Genomic DNA, 25661 nt, shown 5'->3' with positions numbered 1-25661 from the left:
GCACTGTGTAAAAACGGTTACGTATTTCTGCACTTTACAAAGAAACATTGTTTTATTAAGCCCGAAGCCATGCAAAACATTTTTAAGTTTTTTCTTTTTTTAAACATAAGACCGTAGTTTACAAAACTACAAACGTTTAACTACGTTGTTTAATAAACTCCAAAAAGGCCAAAGGCTTAAACATATAACACATTCTAAGTTACTCTGTGATGTGGTATATTTCCTTAGGGCTGGAGTGTAGAAATATGTGGCAATTTCTTTATATAAAGCTAAAATATACCATGACAAACCTGGCCTGAAATAAAAAAAGATAATTATATATAAAGCGCAGCATTTAATAGATAAATGTGTATTAGCTGTTAAAGAGTCTACATAGGAACCATTTGCCTTGAATTAGCCTAAAGTTTATTCGACTCATTGTTCGAAGCTCAGATGTGCACAGCTGTAAACGCACATCTGTATCTTTTAAAAATGGCAGAGAAAGCCGTTTCTCCCCTTCCACATCAGTAAGTTCCCTCTGACCCTGTGAAGCAAGAAAGCTTTACAGTCACATTAACATTACATTTAAAAACGGGAGATCAAACGGATACGGTCTTTGATTTCCCCAATAATCTTGCCGAGTCTTCAGAACGTAGAGAAGGCATTTCTTTCTCTCTCACACAATTATCCGAAATTGAGTGCGCTTTAATATGATCCGTAAGGAAAAACAGCTGCAGTGTGATTGGAATCAGGAACTATGTATGGTTTAGTTTTCCTCAATGGCTCAGCTGCTATGGCATGACAGGGAGATAAATATGCTAACCAGCAATATCATTGCTGGAGGCGGAGCCAATGAGCAGTCAGCACATTGCCGCTACATGCAACGTTCTTGTTGTTGATTAAGTCAACCCATATCATGCTCTGGGGGCGGCCAACTCCAGTCCTCAAGGGCCACCAACAAGTCAGGTTTTAAGGATATCTCTGCTTCAGCACAGGTGGCTCAATCAACAAATGAGCGACCTGTGCTGAAGCAGGGATATTCTTAGAAACTGACCTGTTGGTAGCACTTGAGGACTGGAGCTGGCCACCCCGCTCTAGATCTTGCCAGGGTCGGAAATAGCAGTGTACTGGGAGTATCCTGTAAGACTGGGAGGGTGTGTTTTCTGGGTGGCTCACAGTTGGGCGTTTTTGGGAGGATGGGTTTCATGCTTCAATGTTTTGAGTTGGCAAAGTCTTGATTACGAACATTTCATTTCACTGTAATTGTTTCACTTTGGGCCTGGAAGGGACTGATATAATAGGAAGTTCACCCCCCCTCCCCCCTACTTACCCTTGGATGAATCTTTCCATGTTTTCACAGGCCCCTCCTAGCGTCATTTAATACTTTGAAGAGGGAGAACGAGCCATTGAAAAACCCTGCTGCCTGGTATAGAAGGACAGGGCTGAATAGAATAGGATGGAACTTTGCCTGATGCAGTCACTGCCTTTACTTGGAAGGGAGACGCAATATATAGTGAGGGTCAGCAAGCATTGACTTCTGGGAGAGAAAATAGCAACTACAGTGTATGCCTCATACAGGGCCGTCTTAACAGCATTATAGGTCCCCGGACAAAGCAGTGCACTGGGCCCTGCCAACTCTCCGCTACAAGTCGTAATTTTTCTCCTTCTACTGAGTTAGCGGGAGATTTAAATGTTTAGGCTGAGTCCCCGCATGCTACTGCAGCGCCCGCTGTGGCGGACGCTGCAGGGACGAGAGCCCTCCCCCCAATGGCGCCGGGCCCGCTGCGAGGGGGGGCCGCAGCGCTGTGGGGAGTTTCTCCTGAGAGCAGGACTCGCGACGGAGCGCTAGGCCACGCCCCCCCGGCGGTCCAGCCAATGAGGGCGAACCTGCCGGATGACGTCATGGCCGCGCCCCTATCACTCCCCCGCCACACCCCCCCACCCGGTCTCTCTTCCTGCAGCTCACTGCAGACCGGGAATCTGCTGCACGCGTCGCCAGCCTCGTGGGCGCGCGTGCAGCGGAGGCACTGGGGCCTTAGCCCTAGGCATGTGATTGGAAAATTTGTGTTAAATTCTGGTCTGTGCACAGATTAGCATGGGGCCCCTATGCTCATTGGGCCCCTGGGCAACTGCCCAGCGTGCCCATGTGTTAAGATGGCACTGGCCTCATACAGAGACCCCTTTTGGAAATAAATTAGGGTAGTACTTATAATTGGTCACTCACTCATTTCTTTATCTTAATGTTGATGTTGAGTGCATTCTAGTCCTTAAAACTTGAAGTGGGTGTCAGACTGATTGTATTGCTGATTCCTGTACATATTTATACGTATTTATTGAATCCACCACCCTGCCTTTAATATCTATGTAATTCTACCCCATTAAATGTTATCCAAATAAGTTCATGCAGGATAAGAGAGTTTGGGTAAATATGAGCAATAACAACCATTTTCACAGCCAACAGTTCACATTCCTTTTTTATTATTTTTATTTTTTTGGTACAGCTCAGAATCCCTGCAAATAAAATACTTTGTTTTTCTCTCTTCACAAAATAAATAAATAAAATTACTTGGAAATTGCAAAAAATCAATAAATGTGTCACGGTAACAAATCTTACACAAGAAAGAAAAAAAAAATACGGATGGTCTCGGAACAAAAATAAGGAATTGGAATAACCGTGAAAACTAAACATAAAATCGGTCACGTGTGAAAACCTTCTGGATGTAAACCTTGGACAAACAAAAAGTATAGCAGATTTATCAAAGGAAAAAAAAACCCCACAACTGTCAATTATATTTTTACTTTGGAGAAATCTAGTTCGGAGACTTTGCATCAGTCCCACGGTTCTTTATTTCACATAAAGGTGTTGGTTAAAGGTGCACATCTCTTAATCATAAGGCAGTGAATAAACAGTTCCCAGTCTTATTAAGACTAAACCAGTGATGATGTTATTACCTGTTGAACTAATATATCATTCTTCATGCTCATTTGCATGTCTTAGACAGGTCTGCAACCCCGCCTTTTACCATTATCACCCAGCACACAGCACTTCCACTGCAGCAAGGGATTCTGGGAAATGACATGCAAATGAGCACATTGTGCCACTTTTTGCTTCAAAACCATTTTAAACATGGTTCCCTATAGGCTTAAGCTTGCTGCATGGTTTTGATGTCTCATAGGGTAGCAGTGCTCAACTCCAGTCCTCAAGAGCCCCCAACAGGTCAGGTTTTCAGGATATTCCAGCTTCAGCACAGGTGGCTCAGAGGCTCAGCCACCTGTGCTGAAGAAGGGACTGATTCAGCCACCGGTGCTGAAGAAGGGATATCCGAAAACCTGACCTTTTGCGGGGTGGCGGCTTGAGGACTGGAGTTGATCGCCCCTGTCCTAGGGTAGAGTAAAAATAATATTTTTCCATTCTGCCACAGAAAGAAAAGGCACATGGTCATTGATAGTAATAGAACCAGTCTATTAAGTATTTGAAAAAAAATAGTTATTTGCAAATTTGCTTTTATTTTATATTTTTTATACCGGACAGAACAATTAATGTAACAGGTTTCTGTACTGTCATGAGTTGAAGAAGTCATTCATGTAGTATATTTGTTGAGAGCCCTTAAAAATTATCATCACTGTGAATCTGTAAAAAAAAGCTGCTTTACAACAGCACCTTTGTAGTTACTGCAGCATTTTTGCCTCAGATGTGAGAAGCCTGAATTATACACATTCCTATGGTATTTGTGGTTGCGCTGTTCAGAATTAGGCTTTCAGATTATATATATATATATATATATATATATATATATATATATATATATATATATATATATATATACTTAGTTAAGTTATGGTGAGTGGAAAAAGTGACATAAACCCTCCACAGCAAAGCATATAGTAAATGGAAATACAACTGTATGATCATCTGTATGTCTTAGGCAGGTCTGCAACCCCGCCTTTTACCATTAGCACACAGCACACAGCACACAGCACTTCCACTGCAGCAAGGGATTCTGGGAAATGTCATGCAAATGAGCACACAGTGCCACTTTTTGCTTCAAAACCATTTTAAACACGGTTCCCTATAGGCTTAAGCTTGCTGCATGGTCACAGCTTTAAGCACTGCCAGGGTTAAGATGCATAGCCAGTAAACCCACCCACAGGCTGTTTCGACCTTAATGGGTCTCATCAGTGTGGCGTTAGTTACACTGGCTATGTAAAGCTGAACTCACCATAACTTAACTACGTATGGTAAAAAGTATGGTAAAACCCATCCTGATTGCTTCAGCTTTGCATAGCCAGTCAGGTCCGTGATGGTCAGGACACTACAGACTGAGGGACCTCAGGGATTTAAAAAAAAAGGAGAGTGTGTGTTAACCGAGTGGTATTAGTTTACTGAAACTCTGATATACTGCTATGTGGGACAAGATCTTCAATTAGCGGTCTCTGGTTATCCAGGTAGCCTGAGGACACGGCCTTAGAGAATTTGTGGCATGCTAAATCTATGATATGAATGGTGTGCCTTGCTTCCAACAGTGTGATCTTGAGAAACTTATAAATGGATAAAAGACAAGCCCAACATTTGCACCTAAGGCTCAGTAAGTCACACATATAGACAGGCTATTGCTGTACTGCCTCTGTCCTCCTTTCAGAGTCATGGAAGTCCTAAGGGACTTCTCGGTGTCAGCAATACACAGCGAGTATTATAGAGCTGTGAGGAGTTCGGAGCACTGAAACCCATCTTACTGCAAATTTATGGTCTGTAGAGAAGTGTGAACCTGTCTGAATGGAGCATGTATATATATACAGCTCGCACTCAACCTGGAGACACAGCGACTGCTCCCTGCCAGAAATGCCTCAGCATGGTTTTCTGGGAAATATTATAAAGAAACATTCTTCACAGGGGAGATATCAGAACAGTTTTCATGCTGGTCTATGGAGAAGGTGCACTCTGTCCAGTAATATGTCCAGTCATCCTGCCCTTAATGGGATCTTGATGTCCATCAACTCAATGTGCATTCCCTTATTTCCAAGGGAAATGGAAATAAAAATAATAGATGCAGGACTGGAAATCTTTGAGTTATTTTACCATTCGTGTTTCAATTTGTGGAAGAGCTACACTTTGATATAGCTTCTGTCAGTTGCCTGACGTGCTACAATTATAGATTGTAACTGCACAAAAGACGCCTGAAACAATATATTCACTGGAAGAAAGCATGTCAATCAGGATACAAAGAAAAACAGCGAAACGAATGGGAGGTCAGTTTCTCCCCATGAAATAATCTTTCAAATATGCCTGTTCTTTGTGCCATGTTTTCCATGGCTCTTATCGTCTCTTCGTTGTTCAAGAGATTTAAGTTTAATTGCAATTCATGTTTTGCACATGTTGATTAATCTTGGATAGGACAAGTTCTCACATGCTGGATAATACACAAGATACCATTTCATCCCTGAACTCTGCAACGTCACCGTACTGCAGTGATTACCTTACACATTAGGCATGGGTGCACCTCCAACCAACACATTTAATGGTTAAGAAAACAACACAAAATTAATCCAGATTACAAAACGACACTTTTTTTTTCCGGTTTCAAAAGGCCTGGGGCAGCTGATTTTTGAGGTCCTTATTCTATGTATCCTTTAAACCCGGGGTAGCCAACTCCAGTCCTCAAGGGCCGCCAACCAGGTCAGGTTTTCAGGATATCCCTGCTTCAGCACAGGTAGCTCAGTCATAATGACTGAGCCACTTACTGAGCTACCTGTGCTGCAGCAGGGATATCCTGAAAACCTGACCTGTTGGTGGCCAATGAGGACTGGAGTTGGCCACCCCTAATTTAAACCCTCTGCTGCCAGAGGTTAATGCAGTACCTTTCTGGCCCCCCGGGCATAAAAGCGTGTAACACATTCAGTGACAGAGAGGCCAGAAAGAAATGGATAAATGTATTATCTATGGACCTGAGGGCCCCTCGTTCTCCACCTACTTTAATAATAATGGGCCCAGCAACATATTACAAAGCAATCTATTACCGGTCCCTTTCACAGCAATGGGGTTAACTCCCTAAGAATTGTAGGGTTCCCTTCAGCACAGATTTTACATAGCAGACTAATCACTGCAATGAACCAATTATAAATATTTGGACTAGACCAGCTGCCCCGCTACCCCCTTTAAAAGCAGCCCTGCTAGAAAGCGTCCATTATCTATTTATAGACCTCATTCACCGGAGAAGGCAGGTGAGAGGTCTGTGCACACTTTATGGAGTGTTAGAATAACTCGGAGTGAGAAACAGGTGTGAGCCACCTCACAGGCCCAAAGAAAAACCCGGCTCCTTCTGGTTTATAATATCATTTGTTTTCACACGCAGAACTTCAACTGGTTTGTTTTTGGAGCATTTGGGAAACAGGACAAATGAAAGAGCAGGGATCCGGCAGGCCGGTGAGACACTCTTGTACTCTTCACGGGGACCTGGCTTGCTGCCGTTTCATTTGACATGTCTATTGCAATTTTGCCTTTTTATTTTTCAAGTGCAGCAGGGGTTCGAGTGCACAAGCGCTCTCTAGTTTAAATGCATTGCATTCAAAATGTCTACAACCTATTCAAAGTGTCATATATAAAACATCTGTTCGGAGAGCAAATCTGTTCACTGATTAAAGGAGATGGTCCGCCATCTTTGTATTGCAGAAACTCAAACAAGATTCCTTTTTTTTTTCTTCTTTCCACGGATACAAGTGATGCGATTGTTTGCACTTTTAAAAATACGGTAAAGCTTGACTGCTTGTTACTTTTGACTGGAAATATTAAAGTCTCCGTGTGCAGCATTCATACATGTGTAGAAGCCCCACCAACAAACAAGCTCTTTGGGTTTTACATTTTTTAGTGCAGATATCCTCCTTTTTAGCTTCAGAAATTGGGCAGACGCTTTGGGAGGATGTGAAGCCAGAATACACTGGGGTTTTTTCCGGTCAGCGTTACTTTAGTAGCTAGATAGAAGTAGGCAGTTTCTATACATCAGCAGGAATCATCCACTTATGAAGCCAATCTGGGTAATCAGCCTTCAGCATCTTCCCCTGACATTGCAGTATGAAGAAAGCTCCCTAATTTAGGAAGCCATTCATTGGAAAACGCACGCAAGCTCTTTAAACACAGTGCACTGCGGCTCAGCGGGTGCAAAATTGTCCCCTCCCACCGCTCTCCCCTGTTTCAAGCACTTGGTTAATTGGCAAGATTTTTTTCCCCCTTCTTCCATATATATATAAATAAGTCAAATAGGAAAACATTACGTGACCCAAAAATTAACCCTTTCTTCTAGCAAATTGATGGATCGGTTTGTAAGGGTCTCTAAATCACTGGCCAGTTTATAGCCAAACAAATTCATTGCTGGCTTACAGACATCCTGAACCACCTGGGCCAGTTTGAAGGGTATGCTGAAGCGCCACTTCTCAAACTGCTCGGAGGAGTTCTTCTGTGTAGAGTAGATGCCGTTGCTGTCTTGGGAGGCTTGAGTGTTTTTGATGATCCATTCCTCCACCTGTGGTGTAAGGGAGATCCCAGCAAACCTGTACATCTCTCTTGCCTTTTGAAGGGGGAACCTTGCAATGTCTTCATATCGCATCAGCATGTAGCGTCCACGAAGCCAATCCGGCTGTCTCAAGCCCAGCTCTGCAGACATACGGATGCTCTCACAGTTGCCTCTTAATTTTTGGACCTCGTCTTCATGTATGGGAGCTGCCCCTTCCAAAGCCCATTTTTTCCATGACTCATACTTGCCAGAGAAAGCGACCATGCGAGATGCCAGCACGGCTCTGGGGTCACGCACTAGTTGTATGATCCTCATGTCCAGACGGGGGTCTTCAACAAGAGTGCGTAGGAATTCCAGCTGACGGATGCGTACTGCTTTAACTGCCACGTGTTCCTTATTTAAGCACGCCTCCAACGCCAACGTCATGTTCAAAGGGCCGCACCTGCGATTTTTGCAGTGGTACTTTTCAAAGACTTTCTTGACAAATGGAGTGCAGACAGGGTCTTCGCACAGTGACTTGCTGGAACCCCTGCGGAACATGAATCGGGTGAGATGGTTTTCAGGCGCTGGTGCGATAAAGTTCTCCAGGATGTGCAGATCGCACAAGAGAAGTTGCTGAAGGACATCTCTGTAGACAATGGCTGAACCCACTGCATTAGACCCAACAGATTCAAAGGACACAGTCCTTTCAATGTGCCATAGCGGCTCAAACAAATAGAAGATGTTCCCCTGTTGGTTGAAAAATTCACCCACAAAAGATGAGCCGGTGCGTGTGGTGGCCATGAGAAGTATGTGCCGACGCGGACTTTTTGGATGGTCCTCGACAAATGGGTTACTTCCTCCAAATTGTAGAGTGACGTTCACCAATCGGTTCCTGAGCTGTGAGAAGGCAGAGTCCAACTCACTAAGGGACATTAGGGAACCATTATCGGAGTAAATTATGTTGGGGTCCGTGCTGTTCACTCCAAAGACGTTCTGTGGCATTTGCTTCAGGTTTAGTTTGTCAGACACTCTGCAGAATAAACATAAATAAAACATATTAATTCCATATCATACCAAAGTTTCTACCTCCTAAGTCATGAATATTGTTCTAATGAAATCCATTGGAGCAGCAGTGCCAGGTGTCAACAATGAAAAGGTACAATGGCTTCACCCATCCATGTGTCTTACAAAAGACCCACTGTGTCTTTACATTGTTGCTTGTAAAGGCACAGTGAACCTCCAATGCATTGTTCTTCCATTGTGTTGGATAATGCATTTCTGAACCCTCCAGTCGGCATATAAATGTGTGTATATTTATTAAGTAGAAATAGCTGTGTTGGTCCAGTTGCTATAGTGCAGACTAAATGAGTACTTCAGCATTAGGTGATATCTTTTTTATTTGGACTAACAATTGATATTATAAGACAAGCGTTCTCAGGTCAAACAACTGTTTATATTTATAAACCATAAAGTGCAGGTTGCTGCATTAAAAGGTAGATTGTTTTGTTCAGGGCAGAGGAAAATGTTACCCTCTTTGGAAATAATTAACACACACATTCCCAGCGAGCTCAAACCCCAACACCCACTATATATGTGCTACTGAGCGTAGCAAAGGAATAAATATATGGTAATAAGTATAAAGTTAAATACTTCAATAATAATATTTTCTTGGTTATTTAGTTGAACCCTTTGGCCAAAGCATCATAAGCCTGCATACCAACGTCGCTGGACGCAGCCGTACGACGCTTTGGCCAAATGGTTTAACTAAATAACCAAGGAAATATTATTATTGAAGTATTTAACTTTATACTTATTACCATATATGTTTTGTCAATTGGATGTAGCATTGGGCTCCCCTGTCTCTTTGAAAATGAACACATTTTAAATCCACACTTTTGCTCAATATATGGAGACTCAGAAATGAGGTGCAACCTACAAATCTAGACGTCCGATTCCCCCTCCTTGGACCAAAGTGAACTAATTCCAGTGACACATTTAAGGAGTCTTATCTGGGTAACTGATACTTTTCTTTAACCAAAATCTGGGGTATTATTTACTATTTTAAATTAGATTTGGGAGGGGTTTGATTTCCTCTGGCTGCTCCGTTTTGTGTGATATCCCTGTGTTCAGCGAGCGCTTGTACAGCCAGAGTCCAGCCCCCCCCCCCTTCTCCCACCCCCCCTCTCCCCCCCTTCTCCCACCCCCCCCTCTCCCCCCCCCCCTTCCGGTTAATTTTATGGACTCTCTGATAAGGACAGGGTGGGATATGGGTAAATATAACTTCTTGCTTGACAAACACGTCCCTATTCAGAGGCCCTAAGAAATTAATCTGTCCGACTATGTGGGATTGCATTTAAGCCTTCCAATGAAATATGTACTGAGAAACCTCACACTGCGGGGAACACGCTCTTTGTTCATTAATAACGTGGGGTTACAGGCCAGTGTAGACGGGTACAAGGTTGAATCAACACTGTAGACCAGGTCTCTTCAAATGGCGGCTCACAGAAGGCCTTGAAGTGGCCCCTGGATATTTTTTTTTTATTCCCTGGTAATTTCATAACATCCAAGTGCAGTTTTTTACATTGACGCTCACTTGTTATTTAAGGTAATGTAAATGTATACGGTATAGATGTTATAAAGGATTGTAAAATGTTTAAATACAATAAATTACACAACAATAACCTTGTGGCCCTTCTGCTCTTAAATCTTTTCCGACCAGGCCCTTTGGAAAGCTAGTTTAAGAGCCCTGCTGAAGGCCTTGCTGTGGTTTACATATTAGGCTGGGGCCATGCTACAAAATACAGCGCTGTGCCGCGCTGACGCTCATGCTCTCCTACTCAAACAGGAGCTTTTCTGTGTCCTTGCATGAGCGTCAGCGAGCGCGCTTGTGAGGCGGGGTGGGAGGCGGGGCTAGGGTGCCACGTCACTGCGCCGTCACAGAGTGCCATTGGCTGTTGCCGGTCACGTGACCGGCCCTCCGCTTCCCTCAGCGCAAAAAATTAAATGATCTGTCGGCTGCAATTCCACACGCCCGCGGAAGCGTCTACCAAAGCCCCACACATGCCGGCTGCAGGAGGTAAGTTTCCTGGCTCAGCGCTGTATTTTGTACCATGGCCCAGGCCTTATGTTTATTTTACACTAGGAGTAGCTACACATTTATGGAGATGGCAAAGTGCCGTTAAGTGATTCCACAGCTGTACAGAATTCATCAGTACAAGACATTAGGCAAATACCTTTACATTGTTAACTGGTCATTTTAGTAAGAAAGACACCTAAATACAAAAAGACGCCTCGCGTAATCCTCTAGTTGCGTCTCTGCAGCACAGACCAATAGCCGTGTATACAGCTTTCCGAAAATGTCCTCCTCCCCCCTCTCTCTCTTCTAATGAGACAAGACCAGAAATGTGTCTTTGGGGAACGCTAGTTTCTTGCTAAAGCACACACATTAGAAAAAGGCCATAGGGTCCTCCTACACTACTATCCTAGCTTTAGCACAGGTGGCTCAATCAGAGGCTCAGTCGAAGTCTGAGCCTCTGATTGAGCCACCTGTGCTGAAGTTGGGATATCCTGAAAACCTGACCTGTTGTGGGAGGCTTGAGGACTGGAGTTGAGCACCCCTGGATTATAGCATAGGCCACTGTTTGAATTAGACCAACAATTGTCCATGTTATATGTGCTGATAGCAGATCAACAGCGGAATTTCTTAAGAGACATCAGAAAATGAATGATATATTTATACTGTTAAAGCTGCAGATAATATACAAGGTATGCACTCCTCCACCCCCGCAATGGTGTTCTATAAAGTGATACTGAGCATATCTATGCCCTTTAGCAATCTGAAACCATCTAAACTGGATTAGACAACTGAGACCTTGTGCTGCCTGCCAATAAATACAGCTGCACTGCCCAATCTTAATGCCTTTCGTTCCCTTTAAATAGCAAATTGGAATAAAAATCTACTACAGAGAAGGCGTCTGTTTTATTTTACGATCACAGATACAAAATCAACATTACAGGCATGCTGATGTGCTGCAGATTTGAATCGTATTTTCCCTAGGAGGAGAGCTTAAGTGGAGATGTGCGATTGTCTTGAAATGTTTCGGGATTTTCTGTGTGTGCAATTTTATCCTAAATATTGCATTTTCAAGACTTACTAATTGACTTTTTTTAAATGTTTGGTGAATTTTTTTTTTTGTGTGTGCAAATTTTAACCGTTTGTGGAAAGAAAAAAAAAGGGAAGGGGAGGGGGAGGGGTTGGGCAAATTGTGTCTGGTTTGTGAACTTCAGTGAAAATGTTGCATGTTTCCAAGCTTGGCCATAATCTAGGGGAGGAAAGGGAATTTAAGTGTTTATTTAGAACCAAGCAATATTGCACTGAAGGCTAAAACGAAGGCACAGTACATTAGCGTTACCATTTAGCATATACAGGCATACCCCGCATTAACGTACGCAATGGGACCGGAGCATGTATGTAAAGCGAAAATGTACTTAAAGTGAAGCACTACCTTTTCCCCACTTATCCATGCATGTACTGTACTGCAATCATCATATACGTGCATAACTGATGTAAATAACGCATTTGTAACAGGCTCTCTAGTCTCCCCGCTTGCGCACAGCTTCGGTACAGGTAGGGAGCCGGTATTGCTGTTCAGGACGTGCTGACAGGCGCATGCGTGAGCTGCCGTTTGCCTATTGGGCGATATGTACTTACTCGCGAGGTACTTAAAGTGAGTGTACTTAAAGCGGGGTATGCCTGTACAGTAGTTCTGACGAATCCATGAATGGTAGGGCACGAAATAGGTAAGATGGATTTAGATATTTAGACACTCAATTCTCCTCACTTTTAAAGCTTTACACTCTTCTGCGCCTCCTTACATCTCATCCCTAATTTCTCGTTATGCACCATCCCGACTCTTGCGTTCTTCTCAAGGATGTCTTCTTTCTACCCCCTTTGTATCTAAAGCTCTCTCCCGCCTTAAACCTTTCTCACTTTCTGCCCCGCACCTCTGGAATGCCCTTCCCCTCAATAACCGACTAGCACCCTCTCTATCCACCTTTAAGACCCACCTTAAGACACACTTGCTTAAAGAAGCATATGAATAAAACCGTGGATAATCCTGGACACATGATACATAAAGCTTGGCCCCCTGCAGGCGCACTTACTAGAATTCCCTCCTACTGTCTCTATATGTTCTCCATACCTACCAATTAGATTGTAAGCTCCTCGGGGCAGTGACTCCTCTTCCTTAATGTTACATTTATGTCTGAAGCACTTATTCCCATGACCTGTTATTTCTATTATTTGTTATTTATATGATTACAACATGTATTACTACTGTGAAGCGTTATGTACATTTATGGCGCTATATAAAAAAAAAGCTGTGTGTGCTGAGCACGCGCATAGTAAGTGAAACTTCTTTGACTTTTATCACAGAAATTGTATTTGTGTTGGTGATGTTTTAATTAAAAATCAAAATACAATTTCAGTTACAAAACGCAAATAAATTTGACTTAGAATGCGCGTGCTCGGCACACATCCCATGTATTAGCTATTTGCACTAAGTGTGAATTCCTTGTGTGTATGTGTGTCAGTGTGTGTGTACGTCAGTCAGTCATTCAGTCAGTCAGTGTGTGTGTGTGTGTGTATGTCAGTCAGTCAGTCAGTCAGTGTGTGTGTGTGTGTGTGTGTGTGTCAGTCAGTGTGTATGTGTATTTGTGTCAGTGTGTATGTGTAAGTCAGTGTGTGTGTCAGTCAGTGTGTGTGTCAGTCAGTGTGTCGGGGGATGTGGGTGGGTCAGAGTGTGCGGGGGTGGGTCAGAGTGTGCGGGGGTGTGTGGGTGAGTCAGTCAGTGTGCGGGAGGGGTGGGTGAGTCAGTCAGTGTGCGGGGAGGGGTGGGTCAGTCAGTCAGTGTGCGGGGAGGTGTGGGTGAGTCAGTCAGTGTGCGGGGAGGTGTGGGTGAGTCAGTCAGTGTGTGGGGAGGTGTGGGTGAGTCAGTCAGTGTGTGGGGAGGTGTGGGTGAGTCAGTCAGTGTGCGGGGAGGTGTGGGTGAGTCAGTCAGTGTGCGGGGAGGGGTGGGTCAGTCAGTCAGTGTGCGGGGAGGTGTGGGTGGGTCAGTCAGTCAGTGTGCGGGGAGGTGTGGGTGGGTGGGTCAGTCAGTCAGTGTGCGGGGGTCAGTCAGACAGTGTGCGGGGAGGTGTGGGTGGGTCAGTCAGTCAGTCAGTGTGCGGGGAGGTCAGTCAGTCAGTGGGGGGGTGTGGGTCAGTCAGTGTGGGGGGGGGGTGTGGGTGGGTCAGTCAGTGTGTGGGGGGGGGGTGTGGGTGGGTCAGTCAGTGTGTGGGGGTGGGTGGGTCAGTCAGTGTGTGGGGGTGGGTGGGTCAGTCAGTGTGTGGGGGGAGTTGTGGGGGGGTCAGTCAGTGTGTGGGGGGGTGTGGGTCAGTCAGTGTGTGTGGGGGGGTGGGTCAGTCAGTGTGTGTGGGGGGGGGTCAGTCAGTGTGTGGGGGGGTGGGTGGTTTCAGTCAGTGTGTGGGGGGGGGGTGGGTCAGTCAGTGTGTGGGGGGGGTGTGGGTGGGTCAGTCAGTGTGTGGGGGGGGGCAGTCAGTGTGTGGTGGGGGGGTCAGTCAGTGTGTGGGGGGGTCAGTCAGTGTGTGTGGGGGGGTCAGTCAGTGTGTGGGGGGGGGGGGGTGGGTCAGTCAGTGTGTGTGTGTGGGGGGGTGGGTGGGTCAGTCAGTGTGTGTGGGGGGGGGTGGGTCAGTCAGTGTGTGTGTGGGGGGGGGGGGGGTCAGTCAGTGTGTGGGGGGGTGGGTCAGTCAGTGTGTGGGGGGGGTGGGTGGGGTCAGTCAGTGTGTGTGGGGGGGGTCAGTCAGTGTGTGGGGGTGTGTGTCAGTGTGTGTGTGTGTCAGTCAGTGTGTATGTGTGTGTGTGTGTGTATGTGAGTCAGTGTGTGTATGTGAGTCAGTATGTGTGTATGTGTCAGTGTGTATGTATGTGTGTGTGTGTGTCCTGCCCCCCTCTCTCCTGACTCTCCCCAGCACACTTGTCCTCCCCCCAGCACAATTGTCCTTTCCCTGCACCCTTATCCTTTCCCTGCACCCAGACCCTTTCAGCAGTCCGCCCCCCAACCCCCCCCATTCCTACCAGATCGCGGCACAGAGGAGATGGAGGCAGTGTCGGCGGGGGGAGAGGAAGAAGCGCGTCATCGTTAGCTGGAGCCGACTCGGAGGCTTCTGATGGTGCTGTGGGGGACGTGGGGGACGTGGGGGACGCAGCGCACTCATCACCCCCCTCCTCCCCCCCCGTTACCGGAGCAGATCTATGCCTCGGCCGGGGCATGCACCGGGAGGAGAGGCCGCAGGAGATCAGTGCCTGCATAGAGCCCCGGGGAGCAGTGTGGGCTTCAGTGTCCCTGTGAGGAGAGTCATGGCGTCTCGAGCGTCGCCATGACTACCGGGCATGCGCAGCATATCAATGGGCGGGGAACGGGCGGGGAATCAGCGGCGCCGTCACAACTGCGCATGCGCGGCATGGCAGCGGCCGTTAGGAGCGGCGGCTATCGCCGCCGCATATGTCACAATGTGTGGAGGGGGGTGGGACTCAGGGGGTGGGGGGGCGATTAGGAGCGGCGCCGGCGGCTATCGCCGCCGCCGCCGCATCTGATTTGTGGAGCGGGTGTGATGTGAGTGTTGGGGTCTGGCTCAGCCCGGCCTCAACTGCCAGCACTGACGTCACATCCGTTTCATTTCTGTCTCCACAATTCTTTTTTGCCCCATCACGAATGAGGTGCCACTAAGGAAGTTTCACTTCAATAAAGACATGCAATACAATTTAGATATCACCCTAAGGTGGCCGGGGATTCCTGGCTCCATTTTGCAACCAGAAACGGCAACAAATCTTTGTTGTTTTAGTCAATGTTATTGAACAGCTTCAATACTATCCTATTGTGACTTTATTGGATTGAACGAACGTGACAACATATTGTGCACTCTGCTCTTTACCCATACTGTATCTCAGTCTCTTACTTGGAGATGATCTTGTTTTCTTTTTCAATGATGACCAGAACCACCACAAAACCCAGGAAGAGAGCATATTTGGTCTTCATTCTGATGGTCCGTAGCACATCTCGAAAGTCCATGGGCAAGCTTGGTATTTTATCCATGGTGGAGACTTCATCCAATGGCTTATTCCTTCTTTTTGTCTGGGTGGGAGGACTCCCAGGTCCCCTTCATTCAGAAGCTATATCTGAGGCATTGCTTCAGTGTTCATATCTCCTCGTGGAGTATGTCTGGTTTTTTTTTCCTGTGGAAAAGGACAAATAAAGTAATTATATTTAACATGGTAAATAAAGTCTAAGGTACAAAATGCAGATAAGTAGTAGAAAATGTCAATATGCCATACTCATTAAATACACCTTCAACCAGCAGCCCACCATAATATATTTTCTGAAAGACTACAAAACTATGATTGCACATTAGAACACAACAGGGCCACCCATTTTTCAATGGCTTATCCTTTTGTTCTAGAGTTTATATTGGCATTACTACTATTCCAAAGCTTGTTCAAACTTGTTTCTACAGGGTTCCTTGTTATGCCTGGGACATTTCTGTGGCAGTGACTAGTAGAAATGTACTTTTAATCAGTTTTATTGGGCATCACAATACTTTAAAAGGGAGAGGCATAGCATCGTGTTTAATGTAGCTTCCATGCACAAGATTGTGTGTTCAATTCCAGCCTGTGCCACTTACACTTCATGTAATATTTGGCAAATCACTTTATTTCCCTGTAGCTTTCTAGGATTAATATACATAGAAAAATATGTGCATTGAATGATGTAAATCTAGCTGCGAAAAGTGCAACATTTACATTATTTTTCATTTGTTTGCCTTCTTGATGAATAATTAAAATCTTAAATGTTATTCAAACACTCCAATGGTGAAATGCTACCAGTTTTGTAGGCAAATTAGTTTGTACTTGAAAGGATATTAGCATTCAGGGAGTTGGTGTGCCGGCTCCTGTTGATTCATGCTTTGCTAAATAAAAAGAGACTTTTCTTAAGTGCAGGAGCTCATAAACTCAATTGTCTCATTCATCTGGACATAATTTAGAGCTGGTGTGTTTATTGATCTTTTGGCCATGTGTGACAATTCAAAACGTTATCAAAGACTTTGGCTGTAATTATGGCTCATTGGCAGCATTTGCCACCAAATTGTCTTAAAACTGTAGGGATATTATGTGGTTATTACATTATGCATTGCACCATCCAAATGGTAAGGGTTAAATAGAACTAAACACAAAGCAGCAGGCCATAGGCTGCAATATGAAACATGACCACACCCAGTTCATTTGCCAACAACGTCTTTTGCATAGGAAAATACAGCCAAAAACGGGTTATTGTACTTTTCCAAAATTGCAGCGCTCCCAGTCTCCCCCAAATTGTGTCCAACCAGAACAACCTCTACTATGGTGATCAATATAAATAGATCTATGTAGCAATGTAAGGGTTAAACTCAGAGCGAGAACGCGTGTCACACCCAATGAGCTATAAAATACCGCACAGGTCTCCTCACAATTCCCAAGAAACTCCGTTTGGCAGGTGAGGCTGCATCTGGAAAACTGCCTTCTAGTTCAAAAGGTAAAACTCTCTAATTGTCTCTCTATGGAAAACAGACCTATTGTAACCAGGGTATTCAATCAACACAGCAGTGAAAGGCCCTTTCACATATTCAAAGACACCCAAGAAAGGTTGCATGTAAACTGAGAAGAACACTATTGTGAGGAATTGGTGTTTGAAGGAGCCCCTGGTTTAAGGTCCAATGTCTTCTCTGGAAGAGTGTGGCTCTCCCCCGATTACTGGTATACAATGCAGTTGTGTAATTAATCTACAGTACAGTATATAGTACAATATCTATCTATCTTGAAGAAGAGACCAGATGTTCTAATTATCTGCACCAGACACAATGAATGCAAAAGAGTGTGTTTATTGACCCATAACACACAGGGGCTCCTTAATCTGTGTGTTATGGCAGGAGTGCGCCCCACAGGGGGGCGGGAGATTTGTCTGGTGGGGCGCGGGCAGTTGCGGAGGTCCCGCGCTCTTCTCCCAGGCATTTAAATGAAATAATTTTTTTTAATTAAATGCCGTAGGATCGCGTGAGGCCTCTGCAACAAGAAAACTTACCGGGATTCAGAATTTGACGCATATCCATGACAACCCGGCGTCAAATGCCGCGGGGTCATGTGACGTCATAGGTGTCAAATGATGCCACGGGTCACGTGACCAGACGCGTCTGCAGGTAGGAGGGGGGGGGGCACGAATCTGGAGCAGGCCAGACAGCGTGGCGCAGCAGGAAAAGTTTGTGCTCCTCTGTGTTATGGGTTAATAAACCCCCTCTATTTTGCATTAATTTTGTCTGGTGCAGATAATTAGACCATGCTGGTCTCTTCTTCCAAATATATACACATATACACACACACACACACACGTTAAAGCAGCAATACTACTTTCCACCTTTTCTTATTATTTTTATATGTAAAGCATGTGACAATGTATATTTCTACATTCTTACCTAAGCTGGCAATCGCTTGGTGCTCCTGTTATAAATCTGTAAAAATGCTGATTGTGTGCCTAACATAATGGCCGCCTTTCAGTTTCAATCAATCCTTCAGTCAGTTTTAGAATTATATATTGCAATTGCATTGTAAGTTGCCGGTGCTCAGAGGAGGAGAGAATTCTGCAATGTCACAACGGAACACAGTGAGGGAAGAAACATCCAACGTTTCAACTGCGATGTAGTCTTTGTCAAGGTAAGGACTCACCTTGACAAAGACTGCATTGCTGAATGAATCACCTGATTATCATCAAGTCCGTGTTCCTGGATACTTTCTTCCTTCACCGAATGATACTTTGCCACAGGCTTTACATAAACAAATAAGAAAAAAGTGGGGAATATTTTATTATTTATTTATTTATAAAATATTTTACCAGGAAGTAATACATTGAGAGTTACCTCTCGTTTTCAAGTATGTCCTGGGCACAGAGTTAAACAAATAATACATGGTTACAAGTACAGTTACATAAATGAACAGGGTATACATTATATACAAGACATTGCATGCACAGTTAAAGAAAATATATATTATGAGCGTATGAAACAGTTACAGACCAGGTTAAAATGTGAGACAGCCTGAGATTTGAAAGAACTTAAACTATAGTACTGCTGCTTTAAATGTGAGTGAATGATTTCTTTTTTATTCTCCATCATTTACTCAAAAATAATGCGGGCTTCTTTTTTAGATGTTCAATACTGATCATGACAACCCAGTGGATTGAAAGTCTCCTCTCATTAACGTCCAAATCAACCCACTAGTGCCAACACAAACATTTCTTCTTTTCATTCTCGCAGTTCTGTCTATGATGCTCTGTTGGTAGCAACTCAATTTTACAATGTTATTATACACACACGCACGCACTGCACTTTATTTAATGGAAGCGGCTTGTGGCTGGGAAATCCTCTGTCATTCGTGCAGGGGGAATCCCAGCGATAAACTGCCCAAGAAGGCTCAGTTTTCTCAAAGGTCCTACTCGGGCCTGTGCTTCAGGAAGTATGTTTAAATGTTATTTATCCATTAGAGTTTTCCTGGAAAGCGAGCAGACATATGGATTTTATTTGCGTCAACCACCCCTCCCCACCACACACACACACACACACACACACACACACACACACACACACACACACACACACACACACACACACACACACACACACACACACACACACACACACACACACACACCACACACACTTCAGTAACAGGAGAAAGCACATTTACGTATGATAGCCTACGGGGATAGCCTACGGGACTCCTGTGTGACTGGATGCTGGCCCAATTCATAAGGGAAAAGAACATTACATCCTCAACGAATCCTTACGGGAACCACGATTCATAGATTTCTGATTCATAGCCAAGTAAAACCAGATGGGGAAACTGCACGGGGATGGAGAGTAATGAGTCATTTGGTTTAATTAGCTGATTAGATAAGGGACCATTTAGGGAAGGGGTGGACAACTCCTGTCCTCAAAGGCCATCAACAGGTCAGGTTTTTAGGATAGCCCTGCTTCAGCACAGGTGTCTCAGTCAAAAACCTGACCTGTTGTTGGCCCTTGAGGACAGGAGTTGCCCACCCCTGATTTAGAGCCAAGTCCGACACAAGTCTGAGAAATTCTCCTGACAATGAATTCCTTAGGGATTCCATCATCTCTAGTTACAATTCCCCGAAGTGCCTTCAACTTCAAGACAAAATATATTGGAAAGCAGCAATCCAAAAATATATCCCTTTCTGCAAATAGTCCATACTTAAACCTTCTTCTTCCTGATATCAGGTGTCATTATTTAATGATCCAATAACTCTTTCTTTTTAAGAGTTTATGTAAAAAAAAAATTTTCAGAAACAGTTTAATAAAGGCCATTATTTCAGTTTGCCAAAAACGTCGGCCATACTTTGTCCTGGTAACTACTACTTTGGACACGACTGAAGAGTTAGGCTTTTTTGCACATGTAGCGATATTTGTGATTGTACGTGTCACGGTGTGACTTTCGTATTTAAATTTGCTGGTCTGTCACCCATCTTAACACCTGAGCAGAGAAGAATATTGATGGCTAAAGAGTTACATGGATGGAAGTTACAAACACAGAGGACGCAGAAAAATTAAAGCAAAGTGGGGCTAATGAAATTTGATCCCTTTAATATTTGTACACTTAAAGCTGCAGTTCAAGCTGCCGTTTTTTTAAAAATGTATTAAAACATTTCCATTCAATATGTGCATCAACACAGTCTACACACTGACAAGTGATTAGCCAAGTTGCCGATCGATCCGTTCTCCTGTAATCAATCGCTAAAGATTCGGCTGGGGGTTCTTTAAATCACTGTCAGTGCTGCAGATGAGTACCCAAGATGCAAAGTTCTGTGTGGAAGATCATGTGACCAGGCAGGCACTGGATGCAAGTGGTGCACTGCTAGAAAGAGGGCAGGGCTCAAGACCCAGAGCCTCTCATATAAGACAAAGGGGATGTGACTTTGTAAATTGTTGCTATAGAAACAAAAATGCTTGCTACATTACAATACATTAAAATGTCTTTACATTTTTTTTTTGTTTGTTTAAATGCTACACATACAGGATATTGTTTGTTCTGCAGCTTTAACATCAAGGCACTTACTCTCCATTAACTTTACAAAATGGTATGCTAAAGATGTGCCAACATGTTTACAGTTATTATGGAATACACTAAAAGATTACAAGCTTTCAAAATATATAACGAACTTCCAAAGGAAAATCAGAAGATCTTGGAAATCGTCATTATTTAGTGGATTTAAAGCATCAACCTCCAAAATGATATATGTTTTACCTTACCTGAGCCAGGGGGAGGGGCCCTGTGAGCTGATTTGTGGTCCCCTAGACACCTGTGCACCCTCCCGATTCCCAGTAATAAAGGATTACAAATGTTTGTAGTTGCTGAAAATACTGCAAAGATGGCCGCCGAGTCGCCAAGAGAAAGCAGTGACCTCAACTTCCCGTGAAGTCGTGGCTTTCTGGTTCTCTTTTTCTAAACGGTTAGCAACTTATAAGATCTGAAGACGGACGCACCTGCATCATGATCAGTGCGGATGCATGAGCTGGCAGGTAGGAGCTTGAATGGTTCTTAAACGACTGATAATAGCTATCGCAGAATGAATAATACCCAGTGGTGTTTTTTTATTGCATTAGTGCCAGGAAAGAAAGTGCTAATAGAAGAGGTCATACTCTGAAACAAGAGAGCGGGAGGCTGAGGAGAAATACAGTATGATGGAGTACTTCTTCCCGGAAATGGTGGAAACTTCATGGCATTAACCTCCCAACAAAGATGGTGGACGCTAATACAGTAAGGGAATAAAAAATTGCTTGGGATAGATTCAAGAGTACCCTAATTACGGGAATAAGCCAATGATCTAATAGGGTTTGAGGTTTCACAACAAATAGGAAAACTAGGTGGTTCCAGTGGTCCTCATCCGGACTGTTAATCTCAATGTTTTTTTTAAAATCCTCCTTGCTTGGAAATTACCCGCCTGGAAGATGTTTTTTGGGTCCCAGGAAGTTCTGTAGCATGAACGCACGAGGCAGCACAACCAAATGTGGGCATTTAATAAAGAGAAGGACCAACACAGCGAGATATGACCAACGTAATAAATATATATAATTTTCACAACAACCAGGGTGCATGCTGCAGAAGTCCTGAAAACATTTGAAGTCCTGACTATTATTCGTTATGGAGCCCCACAATACTTCTTCATATTTATTTGTGACATTAGCCTACAATTGTTAATGTCGGGTGGAAAAGCAGAGAGATATTTTGCCAACAAAAAAATCCAACTAAGTAATCAGACTGGTGTCCATCTGAGTTTAGAGAGAGTGTATGCAGAACAAACCTGGAATTAACTGAATTTCCAAACAGATGTTGTGCACTTGGATGGGGCACGGCAAAAACGGTGCCGTTTAATGATGGACACACGGTAACGGAGAAATATTAATAGAGGTGGACCAGAGGCACTCAACTCCAGTCCTCAAGCCGCCCCAACAGCTCAGGTTCTCAGGATATCCCTGCTTTGGCACAGGTGGCTCAATCAGTCCCTGCTTCAGGACAGGTGGCTCAATCAGAAGCCCCTTATAACAGGTAACTCTAGTCCTCAAGGGCAACCAGCAGGTCAGGTTTTCAGGATATCCCTACTTTAGCACAGGTGGCCCAGTCTGTGACTGAGCCACTGATTGAGCCACCTGTGCTGAAGCTGGTATATCCTGAAAACCACACCTGTTGGGGGGGGGGAGGGGCTTGAGGACTGGTGTTGAGCACCCCAGTGCTAGATGATGCAAAATGTAAACATAGAACAGAACAATTGATAAGTCTTATTTGCTATCTTCATTGCCTTCATCATTTTACAGTTATTTTGTTAACAAGGCACATTTACAAATGTACTCTCTCGTAGGTCCCTTCCTTTTCTGCACCGATTCAAATCTGGCATAGCGTGGACTCAAGATATATCAAGACGGATCTTCACTGCTGGAACTTATTGGTATTTAAATCCTTCAATCACACGGGAAAAAAGGAAACCGCAGCGGGTGTGATCTACAACGCCGCCTTGTTTTCTCTGGAGGGGACGGCGACGGGCTACCTTTACCGGTAAATATCTCGCGGACAAGATTGTGCAGCGAGTACTGCTGCATTTAAAGCTCTAGCACAAGGGTGGCTACCTGCAGTCCTTAGGGGCCACCAGCAGGTGAGGTTTTAAGGATATACCTGCTTTAGCACAGGTGGCTCAGTCAACGACGTCGTTGACTGAGCCACCTGTGCTAAAGCAGGTATATCCTTAAAACCTCACCTGTTGAGGACTGGAGTTGGCCACTCTTGCTTTAGTAGTACAAAGCAGTCTGTAAGATGTACACGTACAACAGGCTAGGAACTGCGGTTCTATAGGTTTGGGATGAGAATCTCTCAAACGGCACCTGTTTCTATAGGTTGTAAGATGGAACCAACTGGGGTTGTCAATGGAAGAGAGAGAATAAATCCCATTAAGGTTTAGTATAACCGTGCTATATAACATATATATAACATATAGTGCTATATAGTATAACCGTGCTACAGAGCTTTTCTTCATTCAGTAGGATGGGAAATGTAATGATCCACAGATTTCTGTTTCATTATGTCAAAGAGAAGCCCCCGCCGCCCCCCCCCCCTCGATTGTTACAATATAAACATAAAATCAAGCCAGGCCTTGGTGATAATTACAGTATAAACAACGACCCGTTGAAAGATTGCTTGCAGACGGATTTCCATTGCACCGCAGATTCAAATAATGTTGTGATCACAGATGAGGCATTTCCTAATAAAAGCAGAATAGGTTGAACGTTTGCTGTTTAGACATTTTCTGGAAGGTATGATTAGAATGTGGTCAGCTTGGAGACATATGTTCTGTAACACGCTAAAGCCAAAACACAGTAGCTGTTGTCAGGGTTGGATAAAAGTCTTTGTTCGCCCTGAGCACTCATCATCGTAGGCCCCCCAAGATAAATCTATAGATAAATATTTGCATTGTATACAATGTATAGGTCCCATAATATAGTATAAAGAACTGTCTTGGTTCAACCATGGAACAGAAACGACCATCTTCACTTGCGCTACTCTCAATGGAGAATGCGCCTTTGCAAAAATTGGAAGATGTAGTCCGTAATTTAGCAATTTTCTTTTCTCATTCTTGAGTTATCAGAGATTTTTGGGGGCCCAAAACTTTTTCATAGGTCCTGGGCACTGTACCCATTGTGTCCAATGGATAGTCCATTCCTGGCTGTTGCCATGCGATTTACAATGCACAACACAGGATTCCCGGGCTGCAATAGCCATTGACGAGAGACAAACACACACTCATTATTCAATGCGCTATTCCTACCTGCGCTTTGCAAGTAGGATTTCAATTTTACATAGCCGACCATCACCAGAACATCAACCATAATATGTTGTATTCTTGTTGTTATTGCTTTTTAATTATTTTTATTAAATGTACCTTTTTTCACTTCACCTATCCTTTTTTTTTTCACCGTTGATTAAGTTACCTGTACGGCACCCACGTTCTAGCACATACAAGCGCCACTACTTGAGTACTATACAGTATTACGCTATGTATTCTCCATTTATCTTTTCATATGCTGTGACCAACATCCGTATTAATACGATTTCAAAGTGACCAGGACATTTTGTTTAATCTTGGCCTGCCTACGGTTCTATATATACTACACATATATACCATCAGTGTCACAAACCTATGACTTTACTAACCAGGCTCCTGAATAGTTTCCCATTGCATGCGATCTACTGGCCACTCAAATTAGCCAATATACTGAAGTAACAAATGCAGCATGTGAAGTGAATAAGTGCCATTCAATATTAATGCTTTAAAATATGCCTAATTATTTTATTGGAGCTTCTTAATAATATTTCTAATGAATTCTGGAATCAAAGTTGCCCAAACGACTACAACTAAAAGTAAGAAGGGACGCAGTAAAGTCCTGTTCCCAGCCATCTAAATGGGGTAAGAGCTGCAACAGAGTTATCCAAATGAATTGTCAGGTTGAAGTCTGGTAACCTTTTCTGTGGTTTATTTCCTCCAACCCACGGTAAAATGCCATTCTTCAGGCACCGTCCATCAGTGCTACTTACTCGGACATTTATGACCAGCAGAAGTTCTTATTATAGATCAGATGAAATTGACTGCTTTTTAATGCACGAGGACACTGTTCTCTGTTCTTGAATGGAGGTTTTCTGTAGTGGAGTTAAGTCTGGGTGTTAATCAGGCAATGTATTTTCTGTCTTAGTCATGTGATTCCTATGTAGGGCCCAGGACAAGGGTGGTTCAGCCTGCTATAATACATACATAATACATACATACAAACATACATACATACATACATACATGATGAAAGCAGGCACACCAGGACTTGGAAACTATCTACGTTTCAGCTCTCTAGGACAAAGTCTTGAGAAAGGCTCCTGTAGAGAGCTGAAACTTTGGTAATTTTACAATAAACTTTATTTACTTTTCTAAGTACAGGAGGGTCTGCTTCCATCTTATCTGTATTCCAGTCCCCAACGGTTTGCACCCAGAAGGCTACTATTTTCAGTGGCGTGCTACATACGTGCTACATACATACATACATACATACATACAATACAATAGAATTCACATACAATTTAAATGTTGCCAAAGAAATAAACAATTGTCAAGCTGTTAAGGTGTCAAAGAGGCATCCTGAAGAGATCCCATTCACCATGGAGTCATTCAATTCAGCATCATGTCCTCACCTGTAGATAAAAAGCCCAGGTGCAACATTTTGACTTTAAATAGGACCTTTCTTAGGGTGAAGTTACTAGGTATTATTAAAACACTGGCCCTCATGTTGGAATGAAAGACTTTAGTTTGAATGTAAAGCAATACTGAATGACTGCATTCTACTGTCCAATTACAGCTTATTCTGTGGGGGCGATTCACTAAGCAGCATGTCACTAGCAGTCAATGGCGAAGAGGGGTTGGATACCCAGTGCAGATATATCAGCACTTCTATAGAATCAGCCCCTCAGGCTGGGATTCACTGTGCCGAAGTGACCGATCGAGCTAC

The 25661-nt window shown here is 43.9% G+C and overlaps 1 protein-coding gene across 2 annotated transcripts in view; it reads right to left on the bottom strand.

Annotated features, from left to right (window-relative positions):
• Window positions 1–2459: 2459 nt before the first annotated feature.
• The window catches only part of CHST3 (carbohydrate sulfotransferase 3), a 91347-nt gene continuing 68145 nt past the window's right edge, over window positions 2460–25661 (bottom strand). For both annotated transcript variants that reach the window (XM_075610609.1, XM_075610610.1), the window contains exons 2-3: window positions 15483–15759; window positions 2460–8496 (exon numbers count right to left, since the gene is read on the bottom strand). In XM_075610609.1, coding sequence (XP_075466724.1) covers window positions 7242–8496; window positions 15483–15619 — 1392 coding nt within the window. In that variant the 5' untranslated portion in view covers window positions 15620–15759 and the 3' untranslated portion in view covers window positions 2460–7241. The remainder of the gene's footprint in view (window positions 8497–15482; window positions 15760–25661) is intronic.

Source organism: Ascaphus truei, chromosome 8 (genome assembly GCF_040206685.1).
Source record: "Ascaphus truei isolate aAscTru1 chromosome 8, aAscTru1.hap1, whole genome shotgun sequence".
Classification (NCBI taxonomy): Eukaryota; Metazoa; Chordata; class Amphibia; order Anura; family Ascaphidae; genus Ascaphus; species Ascaphus truei.
Note: the sequence above shows the minus strand (reverse complement) of the source record. Positions and strands in the feature narration are given on the sequence as shown.